At 39.5% G+C, this 25,399-nt stretch overlaps 1 protein-coding gene across 1 annotated transcript in view; it reads right to left on the reverse strand.

The window, feature by feature from the left end:
• TEKT3 (tektin 3) overlaps positions 1–25,399 on the reverse strand; it is a 54,144-nt gene that overhangs the window by 17,521 nt on the left and 11,224 nt on the right. The window contains exons 2-4 of the mRNA XM_044250621.1: positions 9,060–9,667; positions 6,447–6,530; positions 877–947 (exon numbers count right to left, since the gene is read on the reverse strand). Of these exons, the coding sequence (XP_044106556.1) occupies positions 877–947; positions 6,447–6,530; positions 9,060–9,638 (734 nt within the window). The 5' untranslated portion in view covers positions 9,639–9,667. The remainder of the gene's footprint in view (positions 1–876; positions 948–6,446; positions 6,531–9,059; positions 9,668–25,399) is intronic.

A 25,399-nucleotide genomic window follows, 5' to 3' on the forward strand; every position in this document is an offset into this window, starting at 1 on the left:
ACCAGGGTCCCCTGGAAATCAGAGAAGGCTAAGTCTTTAAGGAGTTAAGGAAATAATCATAAAAGTGAGCCACAACTCTTTACTTTTCCAGCTATTGGGCTGAATATACACAAATCAATCTCTCCTCAAAGAATGAAAGTCTTTTGAGTTTAAAGGAAATCTTACCCAGGGCACCTGGGTGGCTCATTCGGTTAAGCAACTGCCTTCGGCTCGGGTCATGATCCCAGGGTCTTGGGATGGAGTCCTGTATTGGGCTTCTTGCTCAGCAGGGGTTTGTTTCTCCCTCATCCCTCTACTCCCCCCCCACACCATGCATGCTCAGTCTCTCTCTCCTCTCTTGCTCTCAAATTAAAATCTTTTTTTAAAAAAAAAAAAGAAAAGAAATTAATCTTAGCCGTACTCTAAGTTAGGGCAGAAATTCTGTAGCATCTCAAAATTATTTTTTAAGATTTTATTTACTGATTGACTTGAGAAAGAGTGTGTGCACACATGTGTGCACACGCAATTCGGGGGCGAGGCAGAGGGCAAGGGAATCACAAGCAGACTCCATGCTGCGCATGAAGCCCCCACTGGGGCTCAATCTTCGACACTGAGACTGCGACCTGAGCTGAAACCAAGAGTCTGATGTTTAACCAGCTGAGCACCCAGGCAGCCCTCAAAACTACTTCTCTAGCTAAAAAGTTAAAGCAAGCACTCCAAGTACTCATCTTAACCTCCAAATAAAAATGTGTATGTGCACGTGTGTGTGTGTGTGTGTGTGAGTGTGTATGTGTATCTCTATATAAGAAATCCTTACCTAAGAGAAACTTGAGTGGAAGACACAAAAATACAATTTTGAGACAGATTTTAAATTGTATACACATTGAAAAGTCTTACGCAAGTTGAGCAATGGCCTTATCCAAATGCAGCTTCATCCTTTCTTGACAACACAGAATAATATCAACCTCCTACTCGATTGAAAAAAAAAACACACACATACACATTAATGTTTTCATCATTGGGTATAACATCCAAAGCCAACAATGTAACAAAACATCAGCAAAGGAAAACTGTTCCTGGAAAAAAACGTCAAGTAAGACAATAAAACAATTTTTACACCCACTTACTTACCTCTATGCCTTCATGGTCCTGCAATCTAAACATTAGACTGAGGTTCACCCCTTTCTAGAGCTATAAGAAAATTATATTATGGAACAAGTTGGGACAGGAGTAAAACTGTAGGATTTGTTTTTATCTCTGACCCTTAACAAAAACAGTATAACAATAAGGTAATAAATAAATTCTGGTGATGTGCAAGGCTGAACTTGATGCAAGCTTCTTTTATAGTAGCTATTCTTCCAAAACAAAGTAAACTGGGGAGGGAAAGGGGCTGCCAAAAAGGGACTTCCCTCTGGCAATGCATATATCCTCAACAGACCCAGGTCTTTGGTCCAAATGGAAACTTGACTTCCACACTGGGAGGCCAGCCCTCTCTCTGTTGCCTGTGCCTGGCAGCTCAGCTCCTACACTCACAAACCCCACAGTGTACCCCTCTACTCGACCACACACGGGGCATTCTGATGCCTCCAGGATATATACTATTACATAGCCTGTGTTGTGTCAGAGACGTTTTAAGTAAACACTCTTCGCTTCCCTCTGATGTTTAGAAAGTGCACATGGTCACTGTTTTCACTTTTCAAACACAGAGCAATCACACTATGCACACTGTTTTGTGGCCTGCCTTTTCATCTTGTTTATTTTTATTTTAAGATTTTATTTTTTTTTAATTTTATTTTATTTAGAGAGAGCAGTCCCAGCAAGGGCTGAAGGAAAGAGAGAAAGAGAATCTCAAGAGGACTCCCTACTGAGTGCAAGCCCATCTGGGCTCGATCTCACGACCCTGAGATCATGACTGGAGCTGAGATCATGAGTGGGACGTTTAACCAACTGAGGCGCCCAAGGGCCCCCACCTTTTCATTTTTAAACCTGAACATTTTCCCATGACATTAAAACACACCATGATGAACCACCTCAGTAAATGTTTAGAGGCCACCAAAGGCATGGTTATTTCCAAGGTTTTGAAGAATGCGGCCAAATGTCCTTCAGAGAAGTTGTACCCACTTACAACAATAAATGAGAGTACACTTCCTCTCCTCACCTACCAAGCGATCACTACCAAATCCTCTCCATTTTTGCCAGTGTGATAGGACCCCTCCCCCAAACAACAAACCTCCTGAAATTGGCAGGTTAATATTTTAACTGTGTATTGGCTCCTCATTTGACTTTCTTCTTTTGCGAATTACCTGCTTCTTCGCTTTTTCTGTTGTTTTTTTCTTACTACTTTGTAAGGATTCTTATATTTGAAATTCAATCTTTTCCATCATGGATGTCATCAATGTAGATATAAATATATACAATATAAAAGTATATGTACATTTTTAACCAGTTTCTACCTTGCCTTTATATTTTTGCATCATGAGTTTGATATTTAGACAGCCAAGATTTCTATGCTGTCAAATTTATGAAGTATCCCCTTTTGGTCTCCACTTTTGCTAATTTGATTATAAAGGTCTTCTCCACTCCAATATCAATTACTGCTCAACTATATAGTCTTCTTATTCTTTTACTGCTTCACATAAAAATATTAAGTATGCCTGGAATTCATTTCAGCGATAACTCTACCGACTCATTCTTTGATCCTCTGAATTAATGAAGTGAAAAACCACATTCCCACCTCGTGTTGTCATCAAGGTTCCACCTGCCCTTACAGGTAGCGAAGCTTTTTTGCACATTTTCATAGTGAGTTGTGCAATCAGTCTTTGTTTTAGTGTTGTTCAGTCTTCATCTTTCTCTACAGCTTGGTGGTGGTGGTGGTGGTGTGTGTACCTAATTCACTAAGGTGTTGCCAAAGGATGAGTGGAATACTACTTGGAAAATACTACTTAACGCCCCAAATCCTAGTGAGCTTTTATACTACATATACACGAGCATGTAGTGGGAATTTCTGGACTTTAATGGGGGAAAAATGCATTTAATGAAACTCTTGCTATAAAAAAATATTGATAAATTTGATCAATGATTACTATATTTGAATTTAAATGATGCCATGGAATAAATGTCAGATGGTTGGGGGCAGAAGGATTCATGGAAATAGGGAATGCCTACAACCAAAGACCTTTGGAATTGTCTCCAGCAATAATTTATCTATTAATCTGTATACAAGATTCATTTGGCTTTAAAAAGTTCAAGGAGTTAGCCTGGTCTAGGAGGACCAAAAAAGAGGGTACCCTGATCAATTCCCCAAGAGAAGCCATTCTGTGAGAATTTGGTGGAATATCACTGATTGAATATGAAAGCCAAGAGAATTCATGAGAAAATATTTCAATGTGGCCACCTTCTTCAACAAGAGGCCTTTTAAGTCTACTTCTTTTTTTGCCAATGTTTCTTGAGTTATTCCAAAGAATTAGACCAGTGTTGTTTAAATGAAAAGATATGCTAATATCACTACTTTGAGTAAGCTAAGGATACACTCATTACTTGAATTAATTGGCAATGATCAAGGCACCTTTCAGTTGACAAACCATTACTTTAACTGTAGATTTAGTTATTTGGAGATAAAGTAACCTCTGCTACTGGTCTGAAAAAATATTAAACCTCTAAAGCAGTGGCAGTGGTGGTTGTTTAAAAATTAGATTTATTAAGATATAATTCATATATGATAGAGCTCATGTATTTGACTGTACAATTCAATGGTTTTTTAGTATATAAAACCATCACCAGAACCAATGGTAGAACATCCTCATTACACCCCAAAGAAACAACATACCCCTACACCGTTACCCAGTTTCCAATCTCCAGAGCCTGTTTCTCGTAGGCTACCACTAATCTACTCAGTCTCTATAGACTTCCTAAATCCAGACATTTCATGGAAACGGAATCCTGCAATGTGCAGTCCTTTGTGGCTGACTTCTTCCCTTAGCATAAATTTTCAAGGATCATCCATGTAGTAGAACGTTTTAGGATCTTTTTATGGTTAAATAACATTCTATTGTATGGCTATACCACATTTTATGTATCACTCAGCAGCTGACGGACATTTGTGTTGTTTCTAAATGGCTGTTATGGATAATGCTGTGGACATTCATGTATAAGTTCTTGTGTAGGCATGTCCTTTTTTTTTCCCCCCCTCTTGGGCAGATACATAGGAGTAGAACTACTTAATCATGGGGCCACTCTACCGTTAACGATTTTCCAAAACAGGTATATCATTTTACCTCTCCACCAGCACATCCTCACCAACACCTGTTATTATTTGTGCTTCTGAGTACAGACATCCTGGGGTGGGGGTGAGGTAGTATTCCATTGTGGTTTTATTTGCATCTCCCTGATGAACTAATGATGAGCATTTTTTTTTTAAAGATTTATTTATTTATTTGACAGACAGAGATCACAAGTAGGCAGAGAGGCAGACAGAGAGAGAGGAGGAAGCAGGCTCCCTGCTGAGCAGAGAGCCCGATGTGGGGCTCGATCCCAGGACCCTGGGATCATGACCTGAGCCGAAAGCAGAGGCTTTAACCCACTGAGCCACCCAGGCGCCCCATGATGAGCATTTTTTACTGTGTTTATTGGCCATGTGCATATTCACTTTGGAGAACTCTGTTCAGATCCTTTGCCTAGTTTTTGTTGGGTTATTTGGGGTTTTTTATCTTTAATTTTTAGAGTTATTTATATATTATAGATAACCTTATCAGATATACAATTTGAGAAGATTTTTCTTCTATTCTATGGACTGTCTTTTCACTTTGTTGATGACGTTCTTTAAAGCATCAAAGTTTGCCCTTTTGATGATGATCATTTGATCTCTTTTTTCTTACATTGTCTGTATGTGTGTTTTTGGTGTCAGATTTATGAAATGATTGCTGACTCCAGTGTCACCAATATTTATGCCTATGTTTTCTTCTAAGAGTTTTACAATTGTAGCTCTTACATTTAAGTCTTTGATCCACTTATATTCAATTTTTTATATTTGGTGTGACGTAGGAGTCCAACTTCAGTCTCTTGCACACAGACATCCAACTGTCCCATCACTGTTCATGAAAGCATTTCTTTCCCATTGACTCATGTTGGCACCCTTGTTGAAGATGAATTGATTGTAAAAGGGAGGGTTCATTTCTGGATTCTCAAATCCTATTCCATTGGTCTGCAAGCCTATCTTTATTGCCAGTACTACTGTCTCATGTGTTATAGCTTTGTAGTAAGTTTTTAAAATTAAGAAGTGTAGGTCCTCTGAATTCCTTCTTTTTCAATATTAGTTTGGCTATTCTGAATCCCTTGAATTTCCACGTGAATTTCAGGATCAGCTTGCCAATTTTTACAAAGCAGTCAGCTGGGAGTTTGACAAGGTTTTTGTTGAATCTGTGGTCCATGTTGAGAAGTACTGCTACCATAACACTATTTAAGCCTTCAAATACACACACATGATTTGTCCATTCATTTATGTCTTCATTAATTCCTACCAACAATATTTTATAGTGCTTCTGAACTCCAGTTGTTCATTAAAATTATCTGGGGAATATTTTTAATACCAATAACTAATCCCCACTCCAGATTTGATGACAATGATGTATCAAGGTAGGTTCATCAATGGTGGGGGCTGTTGGTAATGGGGGAGATTATATATTCCCTTATAGTAGGGGCTATATGGGAAATCTCTATGCCTTACTCTTAATTTTGTTGTAATTCTAAAACTGCTCTAAAAAAAACTAATGCTTTAAAAAGAATGGGGCTGCCTTCCCTACAACTGTATTTTTTTAAAAGATTTTATTTATTTATTTATTTGAGAGAGAGACAGTGAGAGAGAGCATGAGCAAGGAGAAGGTCAGAGGGAGAAGCAGACTCCACATGGAGCTGGGAGCCCGATGCGGGACTCGATCCCAGGACTCCAGGATCACGACCCGACCCGAAGGCAGTCGTGCAACCAACTGAGCCACCCAGGTGTCCCCTTACAACTGTATTTAAGAATAAACCTCATTGAGCATTTGTCCATCAAAAAAAAGCACCACGCAAATTTTGTATACAGTATAATTCTAATCTTGAAGACATATTTGTGTGTCTTTAAGTTGGGTGGTGTCTAAGTATGATTAATAAAAAGAAATTCTCTGAATAAACTAAAATTCTCCAAAGTTAACAGTGATTTCTGTCCAACTGAAATTCAGGTGATTTTTATCTTTCTTTATCCTAGTCTGTATCTTTTGAATTCTCTCAATGACCACCTATTACTTTTATAACCCAAAAAAATCTTTTCTAAATGCTATAAACATTTGATACTATATTGTATCAATATAAACATATTGATACTATAATGCAACTTCTTACTTATAAATGGCTTCATCTAACACAAATTTCGTTTGTTTCTACACATTAAGCACATGTTTGCAACTACATTTCTTGATGTTGACTGTACTCACCGTCAACAATTCAGTTTCCACTTCATCATGAACCAGATCAATCCCCATTCTCTTCTCTCGATGAAATAGACATTCTCGGGCTACCTACAGGTACACAAATTAGACATTCTCAGGCTACCTACAGGTACACAAATAATGGAAAACACTAATACAAAGTAACAAAAATCAGTGATGAGAAGTTCTAAGGATCTGTTCCTAAAACAAGTCAATAGATAGTCCCAATACCAACTTACCAACTTTTCAAGCCATTTTGTCCAAAATCCAGCATGAGACCCACCATAACATATAAGTAAATCCTAATTGCTAGTTAAGAGGTAGAGTTCACCCTTCAAAGTGGTTTGGGAAAAAATTCTAATTTGGAAAGGTGACAAAATCAGGCATTTGGCATTGACTTAGTTCCTACAAATTAACTTCTGAGAAAATTACTTAGCATCAATTTCTGCTACAGAAATAATATCCTGAAACACAGCCTACAGAATATTATTTTCAAATATTTTCTACTGAGAAGAGTGAGGAAGAAACAAATTATTATCCTTGAAGAAGCCAAAATATTAGTGTAGCCAAAAATCCAAGTGATTACTTTTAAGTACCATTTATTATTTTCCTAATTACAAAAATAATGTGCTTTATCCATTAAAAAGAAAAAACAAGGAAAAGTAGAAAATGATTTAGCCATATTCCTATCACTGTTTTGTTTGTTGTTTATAACAAAACAGAGGCTATAATGTCCTTTACAATTTTATATTGTGTTTTTTTAGGATTGACATTAAATGGTAGGCTCCAGTCGTAAAATATTCCCTGAGACAAAGTATGCTAATGACTCAAGTGGAAAACAGCTTGGATCACTAACAATCAATTATGAAAGAACATTATAAAAAAGTTACAAATCTTTTTTCAAAGACTATTTCATGACTTGGAATGACCATATAATGTTAATGTTTTCAGCATAAAATGTAATAGTATGTATACTGTAATCTGGACATCATATTATTGAACAAAATCTTTGAATGAATGTATATTTTTAATAGTAAAAGTTCACATTTACAAGAAAATGAATTAATAGGTTGACGGGGAACTCTGATTATTTTCATGTATATTGCTAAACTGCTTTTTGTAAATTCCTACTAACCCTAGGTCTAGTAGGATTCTACTCATCTTACCAGCAACTTCTTACCAGCAACTTACCAGCATCTTCTTCACTTTGGCCACTCTAGATATCATCAGTTTCCACCATTGCAAATATGATAGGCCAAAGATGGATATTTCATTGATTTCTCATTTTTATTGTGGAATTTTAGCACTTTTTTTCTTATGTTAGTTGATCACCTGGATTTTCCCTCTTGAGATGTATCTGTTTATCTAATTCTAATTTTAAATAGTACCTTCCTACACTGTGCTGATAGTAAATATTTGAACACAGAAGAATATTTGGACAAGAATTGCAGAAAAAAATACAAATTAGATCCATCTCACTGAAAGGAGTAATAAAAGGAAGAAACAGGATGTCCCCCTGAAATTCGGAGAGTAAGTGGCTATCATTTTAAGGATACTCTAAAGTGGGGTGGGTAAGATGGGGTGCAGATCAGCCCAGGATTCCTCAAAATAAGCCAGAGCATGAAGAAAGTATGGAAGGGTTTCTGATCCTGGAAAACATCTCATGGTGGGTTAATATAAAAGGACATCATTTGAGAAGTCCTTTCTTGGAATTTCTGGTGGTTGTGTGTACTTGCATGTGCTTGTGTTTTGTGGGGGGAAGGGGTGGGGGTGCATAATAAGAAGGAACAATGGGATCTTCAACAAACTCTTCAACCCACTAGACTTCTAGCTGCTTAATTCTCTAAACTCTTCTGCTACAGATGTTGTAATGAAGACTGCAAATGCTTATCACATGGGAAATATCATACAAACATGAAGAAAAATGGTGTTTGCCTCATCAATATATAGATACCTTCTGAAATAATTTCTGTAATTTGTTCATCTTCAACAATAGAATGTCTTCTTTCAATGGTGGTGGGTAGAGTGGGGTTGGAGCTCCCCCACACCTCACACACTCAGTGGGGTAAGAGGTCCAGAGGCCAGCAACAAACTAACATGATACCTCCATGACTGCAACACCTGGCTTAATCTCATGCCCATTACTCTATTCAATCAAACTCACCCCACCTCCTAAGGTGGTCTCCTTGATCATTTCACTGTGCTCTAAAAAGATATCATAACATATATACAGGAGGCATTTCATGACACAGATTAGAAGATTAAAGACTAGTACTTTTTTCCCCTCAAATAATATATACAATAATCCAGGGACAGCGATGCCCAAGAGCCTTTTAAAGAAATGGAAAGATGCCATTCTCACTATAAGTGTGTCTCTCTGTTTAACCGTTTTTGCTTTGCACTCAGAATTCATTCTAGTTAAATGGTTGTTCTGTAGGATGTATAAAGCTGGTCGTGGTTTTTCCAACTCCTGGAAGTAGTTACAGATATACTGACAGGGGATTGGCTTCTATAGGTGAAGTGAAACATAATTCGACAGATAATAACCACAGTAATTCAACCAGTGGATTATAATCTTATAAATATCCAGTGTCCTTTATCATAAGGTCTTATATTTACCTGAAGAGGGGCTTCTGTCTCCATCAAAGCCCTCTCCAATTTTTTCTTAACATCAGTGAGTTCATTTGTCTCTCCAATCATTGCATCCAACTCATGAGTGATTTCAGATTTCCAAAATCCTATGTCATTGACTCGTTCTCCCAAATTTTGGGTGGAGTCTGCTTGAGTTTTTCTTGTTTGCTGATATTTGTCTTGAATCAGGCGAGATGTATCTACCCTTAGTCTCTCTGAATTATGTCGGGAAGTGTTGGATTCTAGATAGTTGGTCAAATTGGACCTGTACCAATCATCAGGAGTATACCTTGTGAAGAGAGTGGTTCTATTGGAAACAAAGGGAAGCATGGTACTCTCGCACACCTTCTGAGATCTGGTGCAGTACGGACCCAAGGTCGGCAAGTTGGAGGCTACTTTGTAGTATGTGCTTGGTCTCCAAGGAAGGCTCAAGGTGTGGGTTAAATTGTAGTGGGGGAAGCGGTCCCTATAGCTTGATGCCATAGTACTGATGGCTGGTAGAAAGTTGGTTGGTGTTGGTCTAGGGTGGGCATAAGTTGCCGTTAATGTAGAACCTAAAGGCTCCATGATGCTCAAACACTATTTGTAAATCTCTCCTGTTGGGGGGGAGGGTGTATAAAAACAAACAGTCACATAAATTAATCTTTGGTAAAAATTTACAAATGAAAGCCACATTTGACTTTTAGTAGCAGTACTCCCTAACATATTAGGTATTTGTTCTAATTTGATATCCACCTTTACCAGTGATAATATGTTCCAAAAATATTTTTTCCCATCTCTGTTTCCAGAATATTCTAAAAATTACATTTTTTTAGATTGGCCACTTGAATTTCTGAATTTTTAAAAAATCATTATTTAAATTTATGTAATTATCTTGTAACAAATCTAAGAGCCTCAAGTATGCATTTTAACAGGGATGCAAATCTTGCCTCTTATTTACTAGCTGTGAGGCATTGGGCAAATTACTTAACCTATTTGTGCCTCAATTTTCTCATCTCTAAATTGGGAATAATATAGTAGTACTTACTTCTCTGGATTATTATGAGAGGTAGTAATAGCAAGGTGTTACTTGGCAGCATTTCCCCTACCAAGTCATCCTAAATGAGCACAAAACTGGTATAACAATAGTGTGCTTGGTATGCAAACATACCTCAAGGCAAATACTTGGCTCCCTTCTCTTGGCAACTTGCCACCTCTAGGCACCTCCAGTATGGACACTCTAGGACAGTTAGGAGGGCTAAGTAAGACAATGCTATGTTTTTGGAATGCTAATCATAGTTCTGGGCTCAAAATAAATGTTCAATAAATGTGAGCTTTTTAAACTACTAGGCCAGGGGCCCCTGGGTGGCTCAGTGGGTTAAGCCTCTGCCTTCAGCTCAGGTCATGATCCCAGGGTTCTGGGATCGAGCCCCGCATCAGGCTCTCTGCTCAGTGGGGAGCCTGCTTCCCCCTCTCTCTCTTCCTCTCTGCCTGATCTCTCTCTCTGTCAAATAAATAAAATCTTTAAAAAATAATGATAAATAAACTACTAGGCCAAAAGTATATACAAAATAAAAGATAAATATTCACCTCCCCCAAGGTGAACCTTTTGAACACTGAACAACTATTCATTAGTAGTTGTTTCTGTCCAGATATTTCCTATTATATACCAACATATGTATCATTTTTAAGGCTATCTTAAAAATGCTACTTATAAAAAAAATGCTACTTATATACCATTTATACGTATGAACAGAGCTTTTTAAATACAAATATTGAATTATCTTAATATTATATGTACTATTTAGAACATGCATTTTTTAAATATATATTTCTGATCTCTCCCCCTGTTAGAACATACAGATCCACTTCATCTTTTTTACCAGTTGAAAGTATTCTATTGTCTGGAACTTTTGGTTATTATTAGCTCAGAAAGTCAAGATGTCACAGCCTATGACATACTTTTCAGCATGTAAACATCATTCTGTTTAGTTGCTAATGTCTATGGATCCATTTACTGAAAAGGAAAAATAAATCAGATCCAATTCTATAACCACCTCAGAAAAAAAAAAATCATTTGATGATTATTTAAATAGCTATGTCTTGAGGCCTTTGGTCCCCAAACCACAAAATAATCTATTTGTAGAACTGTGGTTAGATTGAAACACACTCATTCCACATGCGGTGGGACAGCTGCCCACGCCGTGGTGGTGGCCCACACAACCTTAGCTCCCCACCTCTTCCTAATTCTTCCCTCCCTCAGTCCCCAGATACCTTGTACTGGCCAAGCTTAGGAGTATGGTGGTAAAAGAGAAACCTTAATAATCACTTGCAGTTCTTCCCCTCAGTTTGAAAGTTAAACACTGTTTTTCAAAAAAGTAAATTCAAAGCAACTTGAGACCTTAGGGTCTTCATGGCTACTTTCAGTTCTAACCTCTTCTCCAGTCAAATCTGGAAATAATCTTGTCAGTTTTCGTTCAGCAAGAAACTTCAAGTGGGCTTTGGGCCACTCTTACTTGGATTTTCTTAATTCTTGACAGTAAAAGCTAGCGAATCATTTGGTCCTTCAATCAAGGAATTCTAAGTGTAGAGTTACCACATATGTTTACCCAACACCTATTATGTTGAAGCATCTAAACCCATGTTTATCAAATCATGAGTCATCTACTATGAGTGGTGATTTATGAAACGCAGAAGTTCATAAACCAGAGGAGACAGACAGATTGAGAAATTCAATATAGCTTACAAAAGTTTCCAGTGATATATCTTTTAATTAGGGATGGGATATAATTTAAAATCTGGAATCTGAAGCATAAAACTCCAGATACATCTCTCAGATGTAGAGCTCCTGGTGTGTGGCCATAAGTTTCACATGGAGACAATATTCTACATAAGACACAATGTTCTATATAGTTGCACAATGGAAGTTCTAGCTGCAGCCAGCCTTCTTATAAGTCGTTCAGGAAGGCTGAGTAGAAGACAATAGCACAGCAACATCTTATATTTTGGGTCATTATTGGTCAAGGAAACCGAGGGTATCATGGCCTAAGAAATACTTAAAAAATCAAAATAGACTTCTGACTCCATCTATGTTAGAGTAATAAAAACTAGACTTAGCCTCTTACATCTAAAACACTAGACAAAATATATGAAACACCCGTCTTGGACAATAAGCAGGACAAGACTCTGATCTCTGAGAAAAGAGAAACAAATAAGGCAAGCCGTTCTGATTGTCCTGGCTTTCTGGCTGGAGGCAATTTCCAGATTACGGGAAAAACAGGTGAAAACTGAACGGATTCTGGCAACTCTGTGAGTTGAGGAGGAGATCAGAATTTTAGGAAGCTGGGACAGTTGGAAGTTGTGAAGCAGGATTCCAGAATAAAGCAAACTATGTAGAAAAACAGCTCCCTAAATCTATATAGGGGTCCACTTGCATCTTTGCTGTGCAATAGACTGCACGTAGATCAAGGGACACTACATGAACTTTGGCAAAGAATGATGGCAGGGTTCTATTTCTAGAGTGGATGGAGAGACATTTTGAACTCAGACCAGTCAGAGTGGAGTGATGGCAGGGTTCAATTTCTAGAGTCGGTGGAGAGACATTTTGAACTCAGACCAGTCAGAGTGGAAAGTTGTTGATTACCTAGAGCATCCCATGGAGACCCCAGAGGAGTCACACATTAGAGATAAGGCTGACCTATCTCCAGAGTGAAAGTACTAAAGATTCATCCCATCAAAGCTTAACAAGAGGCCTCAAAGAGATCAAATTAATCCACAAGTAATTTAATTGCCTGACAACATCAGGACATTCAAATATGTAATATCACAATGTCCAGCATCCAATCAATATTACCAGACATGCCAAGTACCAGAAAAAATTCTGACACATAATTAGGAAAAATTGTTGACTGCAACAGGAAAGATTTGATAGAACAAAGATTTGATGGAACAAGCAAGCAATGTACAAGTATTTAAAGGAAAACAGGAACATAATGAAGGTAAAACAAGAACAAGATCTTTAAAAAAGAATCAATGTAACTTTAGGAATAAAACATACAACATATACAGTATATACTATATATAGTATATACTCTATATACTACTTATACAGTATATACTTATACAGTATATATAGTATATATTATAACAATTTTACTAGATGCAGGGTAGACACTGGGGAAATAAAGATTGGTGAGTTTAAATCTAACGAAACCAAAGCACAGACTTTCTCTAACTGAAAAAAAAAGAGAGAGAGAGAAAATCCTCAGTAATACAGGCACAATATCAAATAAACTAACATCACATATTTGGGGTGTCAGTCATATAGAAAGGGGAGGGAGACAAAAATATTTGAAGAAATAATGGCTGCATATTTTCCAAATTTGATGAAAACTATAAATCCCTAGGTCTAAGAAGCTCCAAACACTCCAAGAAGATAAACACACACCCAACACACATGTGTGCTCACACTACTACCGCTATAATCACCATCACTATCACCACCTCAAGGATCATCATAATCAGGGCGCCTGGGTGGCTCAGTGGGTTAAGCCGCTGCCTTCGGCTCAGGTCATGATCTCAGGGTCCTGGGATCGAGTCCCGCATCGGGCTCTCTGCTCAGCAGAGAGAGTCCCACATCGGGCTCTCTCTCTGCCTGCCTCTCCATCTACTTGTGATTTCTCTCTGTCAAATAAATACATAAAAAATCTTAAAAAAAAAAGGATCATCATAATCAAATTGCTGAAAACCAGCAATAAAGAGAAAAACTTAAAATCAGAGCAAAAATACACATTACATAGAAAGGAACAAAGGCAAGAATTAGTGCAGAATTCTTGTCAAAAACTGTACAAGCCAGGGGCGCCTGCATGGTTCAGTGTGTTGAAGCTCTACCTTCGGCTCGGGTTATGGTCTCAGGGTCCTGGGATCGAGCCCCACATCGGGCTCTCTGTTCAGCAGGGAGCCAGCTTCCCCCTCCCCCCTCTGCCTGCCTCTCTGCCTGCTTGTGATATCTCTCTCTCTCTCTCTCTGTGTCAAATAAATAAAGTCTTTTAAAAAAAAAGTTGTACAAGGCAAAAGACAATCAAACACCATCTTTAAACAGCTAGGGAAAAATGTATCCTAGAATTGTTTATCCAGTAAAAGTATTTTTCAAAGATGAAGGTGGAATAAAATTTTTTCATAAAAATAAAAGCCAAGATTATTCATCAGCAGCAGAACTGCACTAAAGGAATTGTTCAAAGAAATTCTTCAGGCAAAAAGAAATTATACCAGATGGAGACTTGGATCTACACGAAGAAACAAAGTGCTAGAAATGGTATGTGTGCTAATATAAAAAATAATCTTTTCTAACTTACAAATTTCTTTAAAAGATGTTTGTGTAAGTGAAATAATAAAAAATTATTGTGGAGTTTATAGTAAAAATAGAAGTAAATTTTATGATCATAATAGCACAAATGATGGAGAGCTGAAAAGGCAATGTATTATTCTAGGAACACAACTAAAATGGAATAATATTGTTTAAACATATACTGCAACAAGTTTAAAAATGCATATTGTAAACTGTAGAGCATTAGTTCTTCAAGATATGACCCAGAACCCATGAACCCAGAAGTCTAAACCTTCTCAGGAGTGACAAGGTCAAAATTATTTTGATAGAAATGCTCATATGCTGTTTTCCTTTTTCACTCTGATTCTCTCACAAATTTACAATGGAGTTTTCCAGAGGTGACATGATATGTGATATCACAATAGACTAAACACAGTAGATCAGATAACCCAGCTGCTAAGACAGAAATCAAAGAACTTTACCACATATATAAAATGATGCTACTCTTCTCACTAGATATTCTTTGTTTCAAAAACATAGCTTTTTTGGGGGGGGGTGGGAGGTTGGGGTACCAGGTGGTGGGTATTATAGAGGGCACGGCTTGCATGGAGCACTGGGTGTGGTGAAAAAATAATGAATACTGTTTTTCTGAAAATAAATAAATTGGAAAAAAATAGCTTTTTAATAAAATATTTATGTTACGATATAATGGGTTGTAATGCTTATTTTTAAAAGAATTGATATTCTAACTGATTTTAATTTCTAATATAATAAATATCAGTGGATGCAATCCACATAAAGTTCTTTGAGATACTCAACATGAAGTTGTTTGAGTACAAAGGGGTCCTGAGACCAAACAGATTCAAAACAGAATTAAAGCTAATCAGCTAAGAGGGGAAGGGAAAAATAGAAGACCGACAAAGACACATAATCCAAGAGAAAAGAGACAAAAGTAAGACAAAATCAAGCAGCAAGATTGTAGACACAAACCAAATCACACTGATAATTATATTTATAATGAATGGTTTAAACAGTCAAAAGGCACCAATTTTTTTTTAATTTTCTTTAAGATTTTATTTATTTGACAGAGAGAGAGAGACCACAAGTAGGCAGAGAGGCAGGCAGAGAGAGAGAGGGGGGAGGAAGCAGGCTCCCTGCGGGCAGAGAGCCCAATGCGGGGCTCGATCCCAGGACCCTGGGATCATGACCTGAGCTGAAGGCAGAGGCTTTAACCCACTGAGCCACCTAGGCGCCCCCAAGGCACAGATTTTTTAAGCTGGTTGTTAAAAAGCAATATTGAACGATATGCCATCTCAACAAATCCATTTTAAATGTAAAACATAGATAAGTTAAAACTAAAAGAATGGAAAAGGCACACCTTGTAAATACAAATCAAAAGAATATTGAAGTGGCTATATTACCAAACAGATTTCAGGACAATAAATACCATCACAAATAAAGAGGGAAATAGGGATAAAAGGATTAATCAAGGAGCTTTAATGATCTTCAATGTCTAGGTAACCACCAATAGAATATTAAACACATAAAGCAAAAACTGGCAGAACTAAAATGAGAAATAGACCCACAGCTATAGCAGATATTTCAACACACCTCTGTCAGTAATTGTTAGAACAAATACAAAATTGGTAATAAATAGGCTATTTGAATAATACAACTAACTGGACCTAATTTATGACACCACTCAAAACAGCAGATTCTTTTGTATCTATATGGGATGACAGATGTTAACTAAACTTATTGAGGTAGCCATTTCACAATATATGTAAGATATTATGCTGTACATCTTAAACTCATACACATTATATGTTAATTTATCTCAATAAAACTGAAAGAAAAATATTTTTAAACAGCAATTACATACAATTTCCAACTACATAGAGAATGTTTAACAAGGTAAACCATATACTGACCCTTAAACAAGTTCTCAATAAACATAAAATACTGAAATGATACAGAATATGTTCACTGACTATATCAAACTAAATTAGAAATCATGGATGGAACTAGAGCATATCATGCTTAGCGAAATAAGTCAAGCAGAGAAAGACAACTATCATATGATCTCCCTGATATGAGGAAGTGGTGATGCAACATGGGGGCTTAAGTGAGTAGGAGAAGAATCCATGAAACAAGATGGGATAGGGAGGGAGACAAACCATAAGTGACTCTTAATCTCACGAAACAAACTGTGGGTTGCTGGTGGGAGGGGGGTTGGGAGAAGGGGGGTAGGGTTATGGACATTGAGGAGGGTATGTGCTTTTGGGTAAATTGGAAGGGGAAGTGAACCATGAGAGACTATGGACTCTGAAAAACAATCTGAGGGGTTTGAAGTGGCGAGGGGGTGGGAGGTTGGGGTACCAGGTGGTGGGTATTATAGAGGGCACAGCTTGCATGGAGCACTGGGTGTGGTGAACAAATAATGAATACTGTTTTTCTGAAAATAAATAAATTGGAAAAAAAATAGAAAGATATTTGGAAAATTCTCAAATAGCAAGAAATTAAACAGCACACTTTTTTCTAAGTAGGCTCCACACCCAGCATGGAGCCCCCAGTGTGGGGCTTGAACCCATGATCCTGAGATCAAAATCTGAGCCAACATCAGGAGTAGAATGCTAGGGGTGCTTGGGTGGCTCAGTGGTTAAGCGTCTGCCTTCAGCTCAGGTCATGATCTCAGGGTCCTGGGATGGAGCCCCGCATCGGGCTCCCTGCTCAATGGGAAGCCTGCTTCTCCCTCTCTCACTCTACCTGTTTGTGTTCTCTCCCTCTCGCTGTCAAATAAGTAAGTAAAATCTTAAAAAAAAAAAAAAAAGGAGCAGAATGCTCAACTAACCGAGCCACCCATGCACCCCTAAACAACATACTTCTAAATATCCTCTAAGTCAATGAAGAAAACTTAGAAAACATTTGGAACCGAATGAGAATAAAAACAGAGCATATCAAAATTGTAAGATGCAGCTAAAATAGTGTTTAGGCAGAAGTGTATAGCTTTCAATGCTTACACTAGAAAATTAGTTCAAATCAATGATCTTGGGACACCTGGGAGGCTCAGTTGGTTAAGCATCTGCCTTCAGCTAAGATCATCACCCCAGGATCCTGGGATCAAGTCCCATATCCTTGCTCAGCAGGAGCCTGATTCTCCATCTCTCTCTGTCCTTCCAACCCTGCTCATGCTCTCTGTGTCATTCTGCTCTCTCTCTCTCAAATAAATAAATAAAATATTTTAAAATTTTTTAAAATAAAATAAAATCAATGATCTCCACTTTATTCTTGATGGCAAGGTGTGGGGCATTGGGGGTGGGGGGACAGCAAAGTAAGGCCAAAGTAGAATGAAATAAATAATAAAAAGAGAAAAGTCAATGAAATAGAAAATGGACAAATGGGGGGAAAAAGCAACGAGACTCTAACAATAAAATTGATAGACCTCTCACCAGACTGATCAAGATAAAAAGAGAGGAGATAAATTACTAATATCAGGAAAGAAAAAGAGATATTGACACAGATCCCTGGCAAACATTAAACAGTTAATAAAAACAATGTTACTAACAACTTTACAGCAAGAAATTTGACAACAGAGATGAAATATACAAAATGCTTTAAAAAGACAAACACCCAAAATTTACTAAAGAAGAAATTGATGACTTGAATAGCCCTGTAGTACTTAAAGGAGCTGAGTCTCTGGTTTAAAATCTTCCCTCAAAGAAAACTTCAGGCCTAAATGGGTTTGTTCACAAATTCTACCAAAGTTTTAAGGAAGAGTTTTTTTTAAAACCTATGGCTTACTTTGATGATGTGACTTTTACAACATTTAAATCATTCTCTAAATTCTAACTCCGTCACATCTTAACAGGGCTCATGAAGCACATACTAAGATCATTAACTGATGCTATAAATGTCTCCTATTTGCAAGCAAACTGAACAAATTCTTTGGAAAAATGACTGAAAATAGCTGTGGAAAAATTCATATCTTAAATTATGCAATTGTTTTTCTATTATACTTTTGGCATGAACCAAAAAACATTTTAAGAAATGAAGTCAAATACAGTGTATTTATTTAATGTGGAGTCAATAGTTACTTACCTACAGGAAAAAAATGCTATAATTGTCTTCCATAAATATTAACATGCTAAAAATATAATCAATAACACAAAGACTGTAGGTACTGGGAAGCCTTACTTATAAACCAGAAGATGACCTCAAGTAGGATAAACATATTTTATTAGCATATTTAGGCAAGGCTTTAAAATCATAAATATTTTAAGGTATAAAAACCTGTGGATCATTTTGTGCAGAAGACATGACAGGAACAAATTTCCATTAATTTCTCCACATTCTGCCTCAGATAAGTGACCAGGATAGGCTTAAATGATCACATACAAACCCCCTTAGCTCCTTTAGTTATATCCACCAAATTACTCACAGTTCCAAACTGGGGCAAAAATAAACACTGCCCCCAGTACATTAACAAGCAGCTGATTTTTAAAAAATTATATCAGATTTTAACATGTAAGTAATTTATCTTTATGCATATATTAAATATGAATAAATAAGTAAATAAATAAGACGCTCCAGCCAGCCATCTTAGAAGTCATTCAGAAAGACTGATTAGAAGACAATAGCATGGCAACATCTTATATTTTGGGTCATTAAGTTAATTCCTTCTTTCCAAAAAAAAATGTATAATATAGAACCCTCTTCACTGAGACTGGAAATATAAATTAACATACATTGAAGATCTATGTGGCAGCATCTAACAAAAAAAGCTGAAAAAGCACATTCCCTATGTCTCAGCAATGCAACCTTTTGATATACCTAGAGAAACTCAAGTATGTACCAAAGAATGTACAAGAATGTACAAGAATGTTTCTAACGGTTTTTAAAAGGAAACAGTCTAAAAGTCTATCAAGAGGAGGAGGCATACATCATTTGTGTTAAGTTCATACAATCATTATCACACAGCAGTTAAAATGAATGACCTAGAGCACGACCCCATTATATAAACTTTGAAAACAACACTGTACATTCGTTTTTTAACAAATACGTAAGTAGAAACGGTCTACGAATATACAGAATGTAAGTAAACAGCAAGTTCTGGTAGGTGGGTATTGCTGGGAAAGAAGGGGAATGGGATTCCCAAGGGATGCATAGGAGGGAGGTCTCATCCACAACTGTAAAGTTCTTAGCTTGTTTATTTAAGTGAAGCATGGATGCTTGAACACTCTACTTATTGCGGAAAATATTTCACTTTAAAAAGAAAAGAGTGGGGAGGGGGGCCTGGGTGGTTCAGTGGGTTAAGCCTCTCTGCCTTGGCTCAGGTCATGATCTCAGGGTCCTGGAATCGAGCCCCACATCCGGCTCTCTGCTAAACGGGTAGCCTGCTTCCCTCTCTCTCTCTGCCTGCCTCTCTGCCTACTTGTGATCTCTGCCAAATAAGAAAATAAAATCTTAATTTAAAAAAAGAGTAGACTATTTTATCAGAACCCTCGGAACACTTTGTCTATTAGTGAAACAATTTGCTCGCTTGTTTTCACGGTGGCCAAACAAGTAATATTACGCGTTTCTGAAATATTTATCTACACCATCATAAGCATCCAGGGAGGAAACATAAAGGGGTTTGGTCTAAAAGGTCCAAACACAAGTTAAGAGCTTCAGGGTCAGAGCAGAAGAGAACTGGCCACAGGCCAAGAGGGAGCACCTGCCCCGATCAGAATCTCAGGAATCCCCGGGAACAGCCAGGCGGTGGGACGGCCCTCCCCTGGGCGGCCCTGGAAAACCCAGCGGAGGAGGCCGGACCCAGCGCTGCGCTGGCAAAGCACAGCACCGCTCACCGATATAAGAAATTGCACGAGTGAGCACAGGGTCGGGGGGTCGGACGCCCCTTTGCTGGTTCTGCATTTGGAAATAACTTCTCAGTCCTTGACAACAAGCATCAGGCATGGGGCGGGGGTGCGAGGGTGGGGAGGTAGCAGGTGCCCGTGGGTCTGTGTGGTCCCTATTTTGAAGGGTGGGGGCAGGGAAGTGCAGACTGGGGAGAGGAATTCCAGGGTTACCAGGACTTCACCCCGAATTCTGAGGTCAGACGTTGGGGCTTCACTGGGGAAGGGGACGCTGCAGGGGTCGTCCCAGCGGCAGGCAGGAGCCGACCAGACCACTCACCTGTCAGCGGCTGCGGGCAAGGGGCAGGGAAGGGGCGGTGAGAGGGAAGGGTGGCAGTCCCCCACCTACCGCCCTTGGTGGCTGGGACCCCGACCCTCCGGTCCTGGCCCCGCCTTCCCCACCTGTGACGTCAGCGCCCGTGGACCACTCAACGGCCCCCCCTGCCGGCTCGCCGGGAGCCCATTGGCCGGTGGGAGGCGGGAGGCGGGAGTGGGAGGAACGGAGGGAAACCCAGCGGCAGGCGGTTGCCATGGACGCTCTCGCGTCTAGTAACCAAGGCTCCGGGAGAGACCTGCTTGATCGCGGAGGTGAGGGGGGGCGGGGGGAGTGCAACCCAAGGGAGGGGCCGCGGTGATACCCCGCCTCTCCTGAGCACCTGAATGGGAACTTCAGTGGCAGAGGGCTTGGTGGCCCATTCTAGGTGCAGGCAAGCCTCCACATCTACACCTGTCTTCTGCCCAGCTGGACTTCTCCCATGGTGGCATTGTCTAGTGACCCTCCCCTCCTTCCTCACTCTAAAGAAAAGATTTGGGGTTTCCCTCACACTCTCTCTTTGGCAAATATTTCCGTAAACAGAGGCCTCTACTAGTTCATCCGGGGACTGGGTCACCTGTCTCCCATACATCACTGTTCACCCTTGCAACTTCCTCACAACCGTGTGGTAGGAATTTATGATTTACACGGAAAAAAATGCAAGTTTGGATAAATTAACTGGCATAGGTAAGGTCACCCAAACAGTAAGTGGCAGAACCACTACTAAAATTTAGATCTGTCTGGCTTCAAGGCACTCTTTCCACAAGACAACAGTCTTAATGGGTGAACAGAGAGACCATGGAGTTACTCGTAGCGCTAAAGAAAATACAGCCCTCAGCTGATCAGTCTTGGGTGGTCTGGGAACCCCTGTGACACTCCACCAAAGGGTGATAGCAGGATAAAGCACCATCAGATTGGCCCCTAGTAGACCTTAGTGATGTGACTAAAGGTTAGGGACCTCAGCTTTGTCAATGCAGAAAAGTGTTTCCGTCTTCTTTCCAAGTTTATTAGAGGCTAACTCACATTAACTGAACTCACAGGAACCTGAACTAGAAAAGCAGGGATGGGGTGCCACCGCAAGAGTTTATTTTAAGAAACATGGCACCTCAGCAATGGAGACAAGCCCAGAATATTTTCCCCACCCTGGAAAACCGCAGACAATATCCGATGATCAGAAGCTGCTCATTAGCCTGGCCACAGGACTAAACAGGCCAAGTTTAGGCTCACAGACCCCACCAGGGCACCAGGGCTCCCCAACCCAGTCCTTCTGTTCTCCTATGCTCCTTACCAGCAACTCTTTCTATTTCTGGCCTCGCAAACATTTTACCTTCAGATACCTTTTTTAAAACTCCTTCTTCTCAAGCACAGTGTATATTTTGTATTAATTCTCAGAATTCTGGATGGGACTGTAGGCTGTAGACTTGGTAAATGCTACCATGGGTCTAAAATGGTACTGGTTCATTTGTTTTGGTTTTTAGATTTCACATGTAAGTGAAATCATATGGCATTTGTCTTTCTCCGTCTGACTTATTTCCAAACCAACAAAAACAGAAACAGACTCATAAATGCAGAGAACAGACTGGTGGTTACCAGAGGAGAGGGGGTAGGGAAATGGGTAAAATATGTGAAGGGGATTCAGAGGTACAATCTTCCGGATCCAAAATAAATGAGTCACAGGAGTGTAAAGTACGACATAGACAATATATATGCTTTGTATAGTAGTACCTTGGTAGAGATGACAGATGGTATCTACGCTTCACATGGTGAGCATTGCATAATATATAGAATTGTCCATTTGCCATGTTATACACCTAAAACTAACATAACACTGTATGTCAGCTATGCTTTGACTGGGGTGGGAGGGAGCCCTACCTGAAAATGCTACCAGCCAAAAGGTCTTCAACAGTCCTAGAACAAATTTAACTGCCTGTTAGAGATGACATACTTGTGTGTCTTTGTGTTTGGCACATGTCAAAATGCCCAATATCACTGCTTACTGAATATCAAATTCATTCAATGTCCTATCTACAAATAAATAGATGAAATTATAGCACAATTTGGTCCTTTGAATGACCCATAGAGCCAGTGAAATTTTAAAACCTTCTGATCAAAATTTCTGGTTACATTGGTCAGCTCTGGTCTCCACAGAAAGAATTTCATGATTTAAAAAAATAATCCAGATGCCCTCCCCCTAAAATTTTTACATGATCATCCAGTCTTTGACAGAATGAAGAGGTTAGCTGTCCCCTACCCCCTGTCAGCTTTATTTTACAATAGAGAGCTCCTATAATGCTTATTAGTCCCTGTTTTTATAAAGAGAATGTAGCAAAACAATGTGCACTCTGCTAATCAACCTCACAGTTGTCAGTAGCTTCATGAGTTCAGGGACGAGTCTGTTTCTGTCCATCTCTGTATCTGCTGCAAAACAGGGACACGATCGATGTTTGTTAAATAAAGGAGAGACTCTGTGATGACTGATGGGCTAGAAGATCATCAAGTGTATGGAAATACAGAAGCCACAAAAGAGTTTGCCTCTTTTATAATTTGTATGTGCTGTATTTTCATTGCCCTGCCCTATTTCACCAAACCTCCGCTCCAATCTCTATGGGGCTTCCATCAGTCCTTATTAAGGATGCTGTCAGCCCCTTCCCATTTTGTCTTCCTCATGAGAAACCAGCGTAGCCCTATCCATCTTTGGCCCCCAACCCCCACCCTCCAGCTCCATTTGCAGGTGGACTCATGCACACAGCCTGCTTCCTCCATGCCTCCTCCCAGACTAGAAGTGGTGCCAGCAGGTTAGCCTATGCTGCTCACAACACAGCAATGCCATTCACATTCTAAGTCTAACCTTTCAGCATCCAAGCCTAAGCTTTGATGATACTCCCCAGAAATCTCCTTGCTGAGTTCTATACATCTTCTAAGTTCACAAAGGACCAACCCTTCTAAGACTCCCATTTCAACCCTAAATGCCCAAGACTCATGGTGAGTAGAACACTTAGCCTCCAGCTATATGAAGACCAAGTCATCATCCTCTGTAGCTGACTTACCTTGTCTCCCCCTTCATACCTGACCATCCCATCCCCCCTCCACACCTGACCACTCCTTCTCCCCCTCCATATTTCACTATCCTGTCTCCTCCTCCACACCCTTACCTGTCTCTCCTCCACACCTGACTACCTCCCATCTCTTCTCTCACTTATGTCTTCATCCTTAGACAAAGGGGATTTTCCCATTAATGCTCACTCAGAACCACATTGCATCCCGCCATTCAGATAACTCAAGTATTTCCTTTAACTCTCCAGCCTCTTTCACTTCTCTTACTCCCTAGAGAACTTCCCCTCCATCTCCCCACATACTCCAACCATTGTTGTTACTGAATTAAGGCATGAAGCTTTCTTGCAATATCAAGTCATTGACCTCTACCTCTCTTCCTTACGCTGTCAAGTCCCTAATAACTGGGATATGATCATGACCTCTGCATAGATTTTTCTTGTGCAGAGTCCAAGGAGTCAAGTTCTGTATCTGTGTTGTTAGCTCCCGTGTCTACATCTCTGACCCAGTGTTCCAGCCTGGTTTGACATGCTCTGTGCAGGACAGCCTGTTGCTACCACCTTCCAGGGTGACATTCTTGGAATTGACAAACACCTTGCCTGTCCAAATTATGTTCCATAATCTTCAGCAAAATCTCTTTATGTGAAGCAGGGACCCAATGTTTAAAGTAAAACATTGATGCCCCTTTGTCCCTCTGCTTCCCCATTTCCAGCTGTGATAAAAGCACAGGCTAGAAATCTCTCCTTCATTCATTCAACCATTACTTAGTAAGTGCCTGCTACCATGTGCCAGGCACTGAATAGCAGGGAACAAATAACACAAGGTCCCTGCCCTAAAGCAGCACCAAGTTGGGAAAGAAGAAATATGGGGGAGCTCTCCAACCCTCCCTCTCCCCTCCACGACCCCAAACGTAGGTGAGCACACCTCTGCCCCAACTTCCCCTTCTCCAAGTGGGCCTCCAAGAACACCCTGTAATTTTTCTGCATCGATGATCTGCTCAGACTGTCCCCTCAATCCAGAGCTCCCTTCTTCCCATCTTTGCCTATATAAGTGCTACTCATTGTTTGATGCTAAGGGGAAACGCTACCTCCAAAACATTACATATTTTGCTCATCAGAACTAATCGTATCTTCTCTATCTTGTTAGTTTGTGTGGCAAGTATGGTAGAATCCACTTGATGCTATATTCATTTACTAATGTTTTGGCCTCACTCCCTAGACAGTATGCCTTGTTTCTGCACACACGCGCGTGTGCGCGCGCGCACACACACACACACACACACACACACACATACCCCACTACTGGGCTGCAGTAATAATCATAGTTAATATTTAATGACCTCTCACTCTGTGCCATATACCTTATCTTATGCTAGGTAGGGCTTTACATTCATAAACTCATTCATTTCTCTTACTAGCAGTAAGGAATAGATTATTTTTATTTCTGTTTTCTAGATGAAGCAATGTAGGTTTGGAGATGTTGGGTGGCTTGCCCAAGGCCACACAGACAATAAAAGGAAGAGCCATACTCTGAATCCGTGTCTGTCCGGTTTTAATTTCTATGCTCTTCACCTCTATATGATAAACAAATAAGCTTAAAGTAAGTTATGTATCAGAAACACAAGACCAACCACAAAGAAGTAGCTTTGAAGGATTACCCAGGGCACAGGTTCCCTGTTGGGAGGCATTAAAGTCAGCTTTTCTAGGATCACACCTTTAATAAGGCTGGCAAAATAATTTTGATACCACCTAGAAGGGAGAATGAC

Source organism: Neovison vison, chromosome 5, assembly GCF_020171115.1.
Source record: "Neovison vison isolate M4711 chromosome 5, ASM_NN_V1, whole genome shotgun sequence".
NCBI lineage: Eukaryota > Metazoa > Chordata > Mammalia > Carnivora > Mustelidae > Neogale > Neogale vison.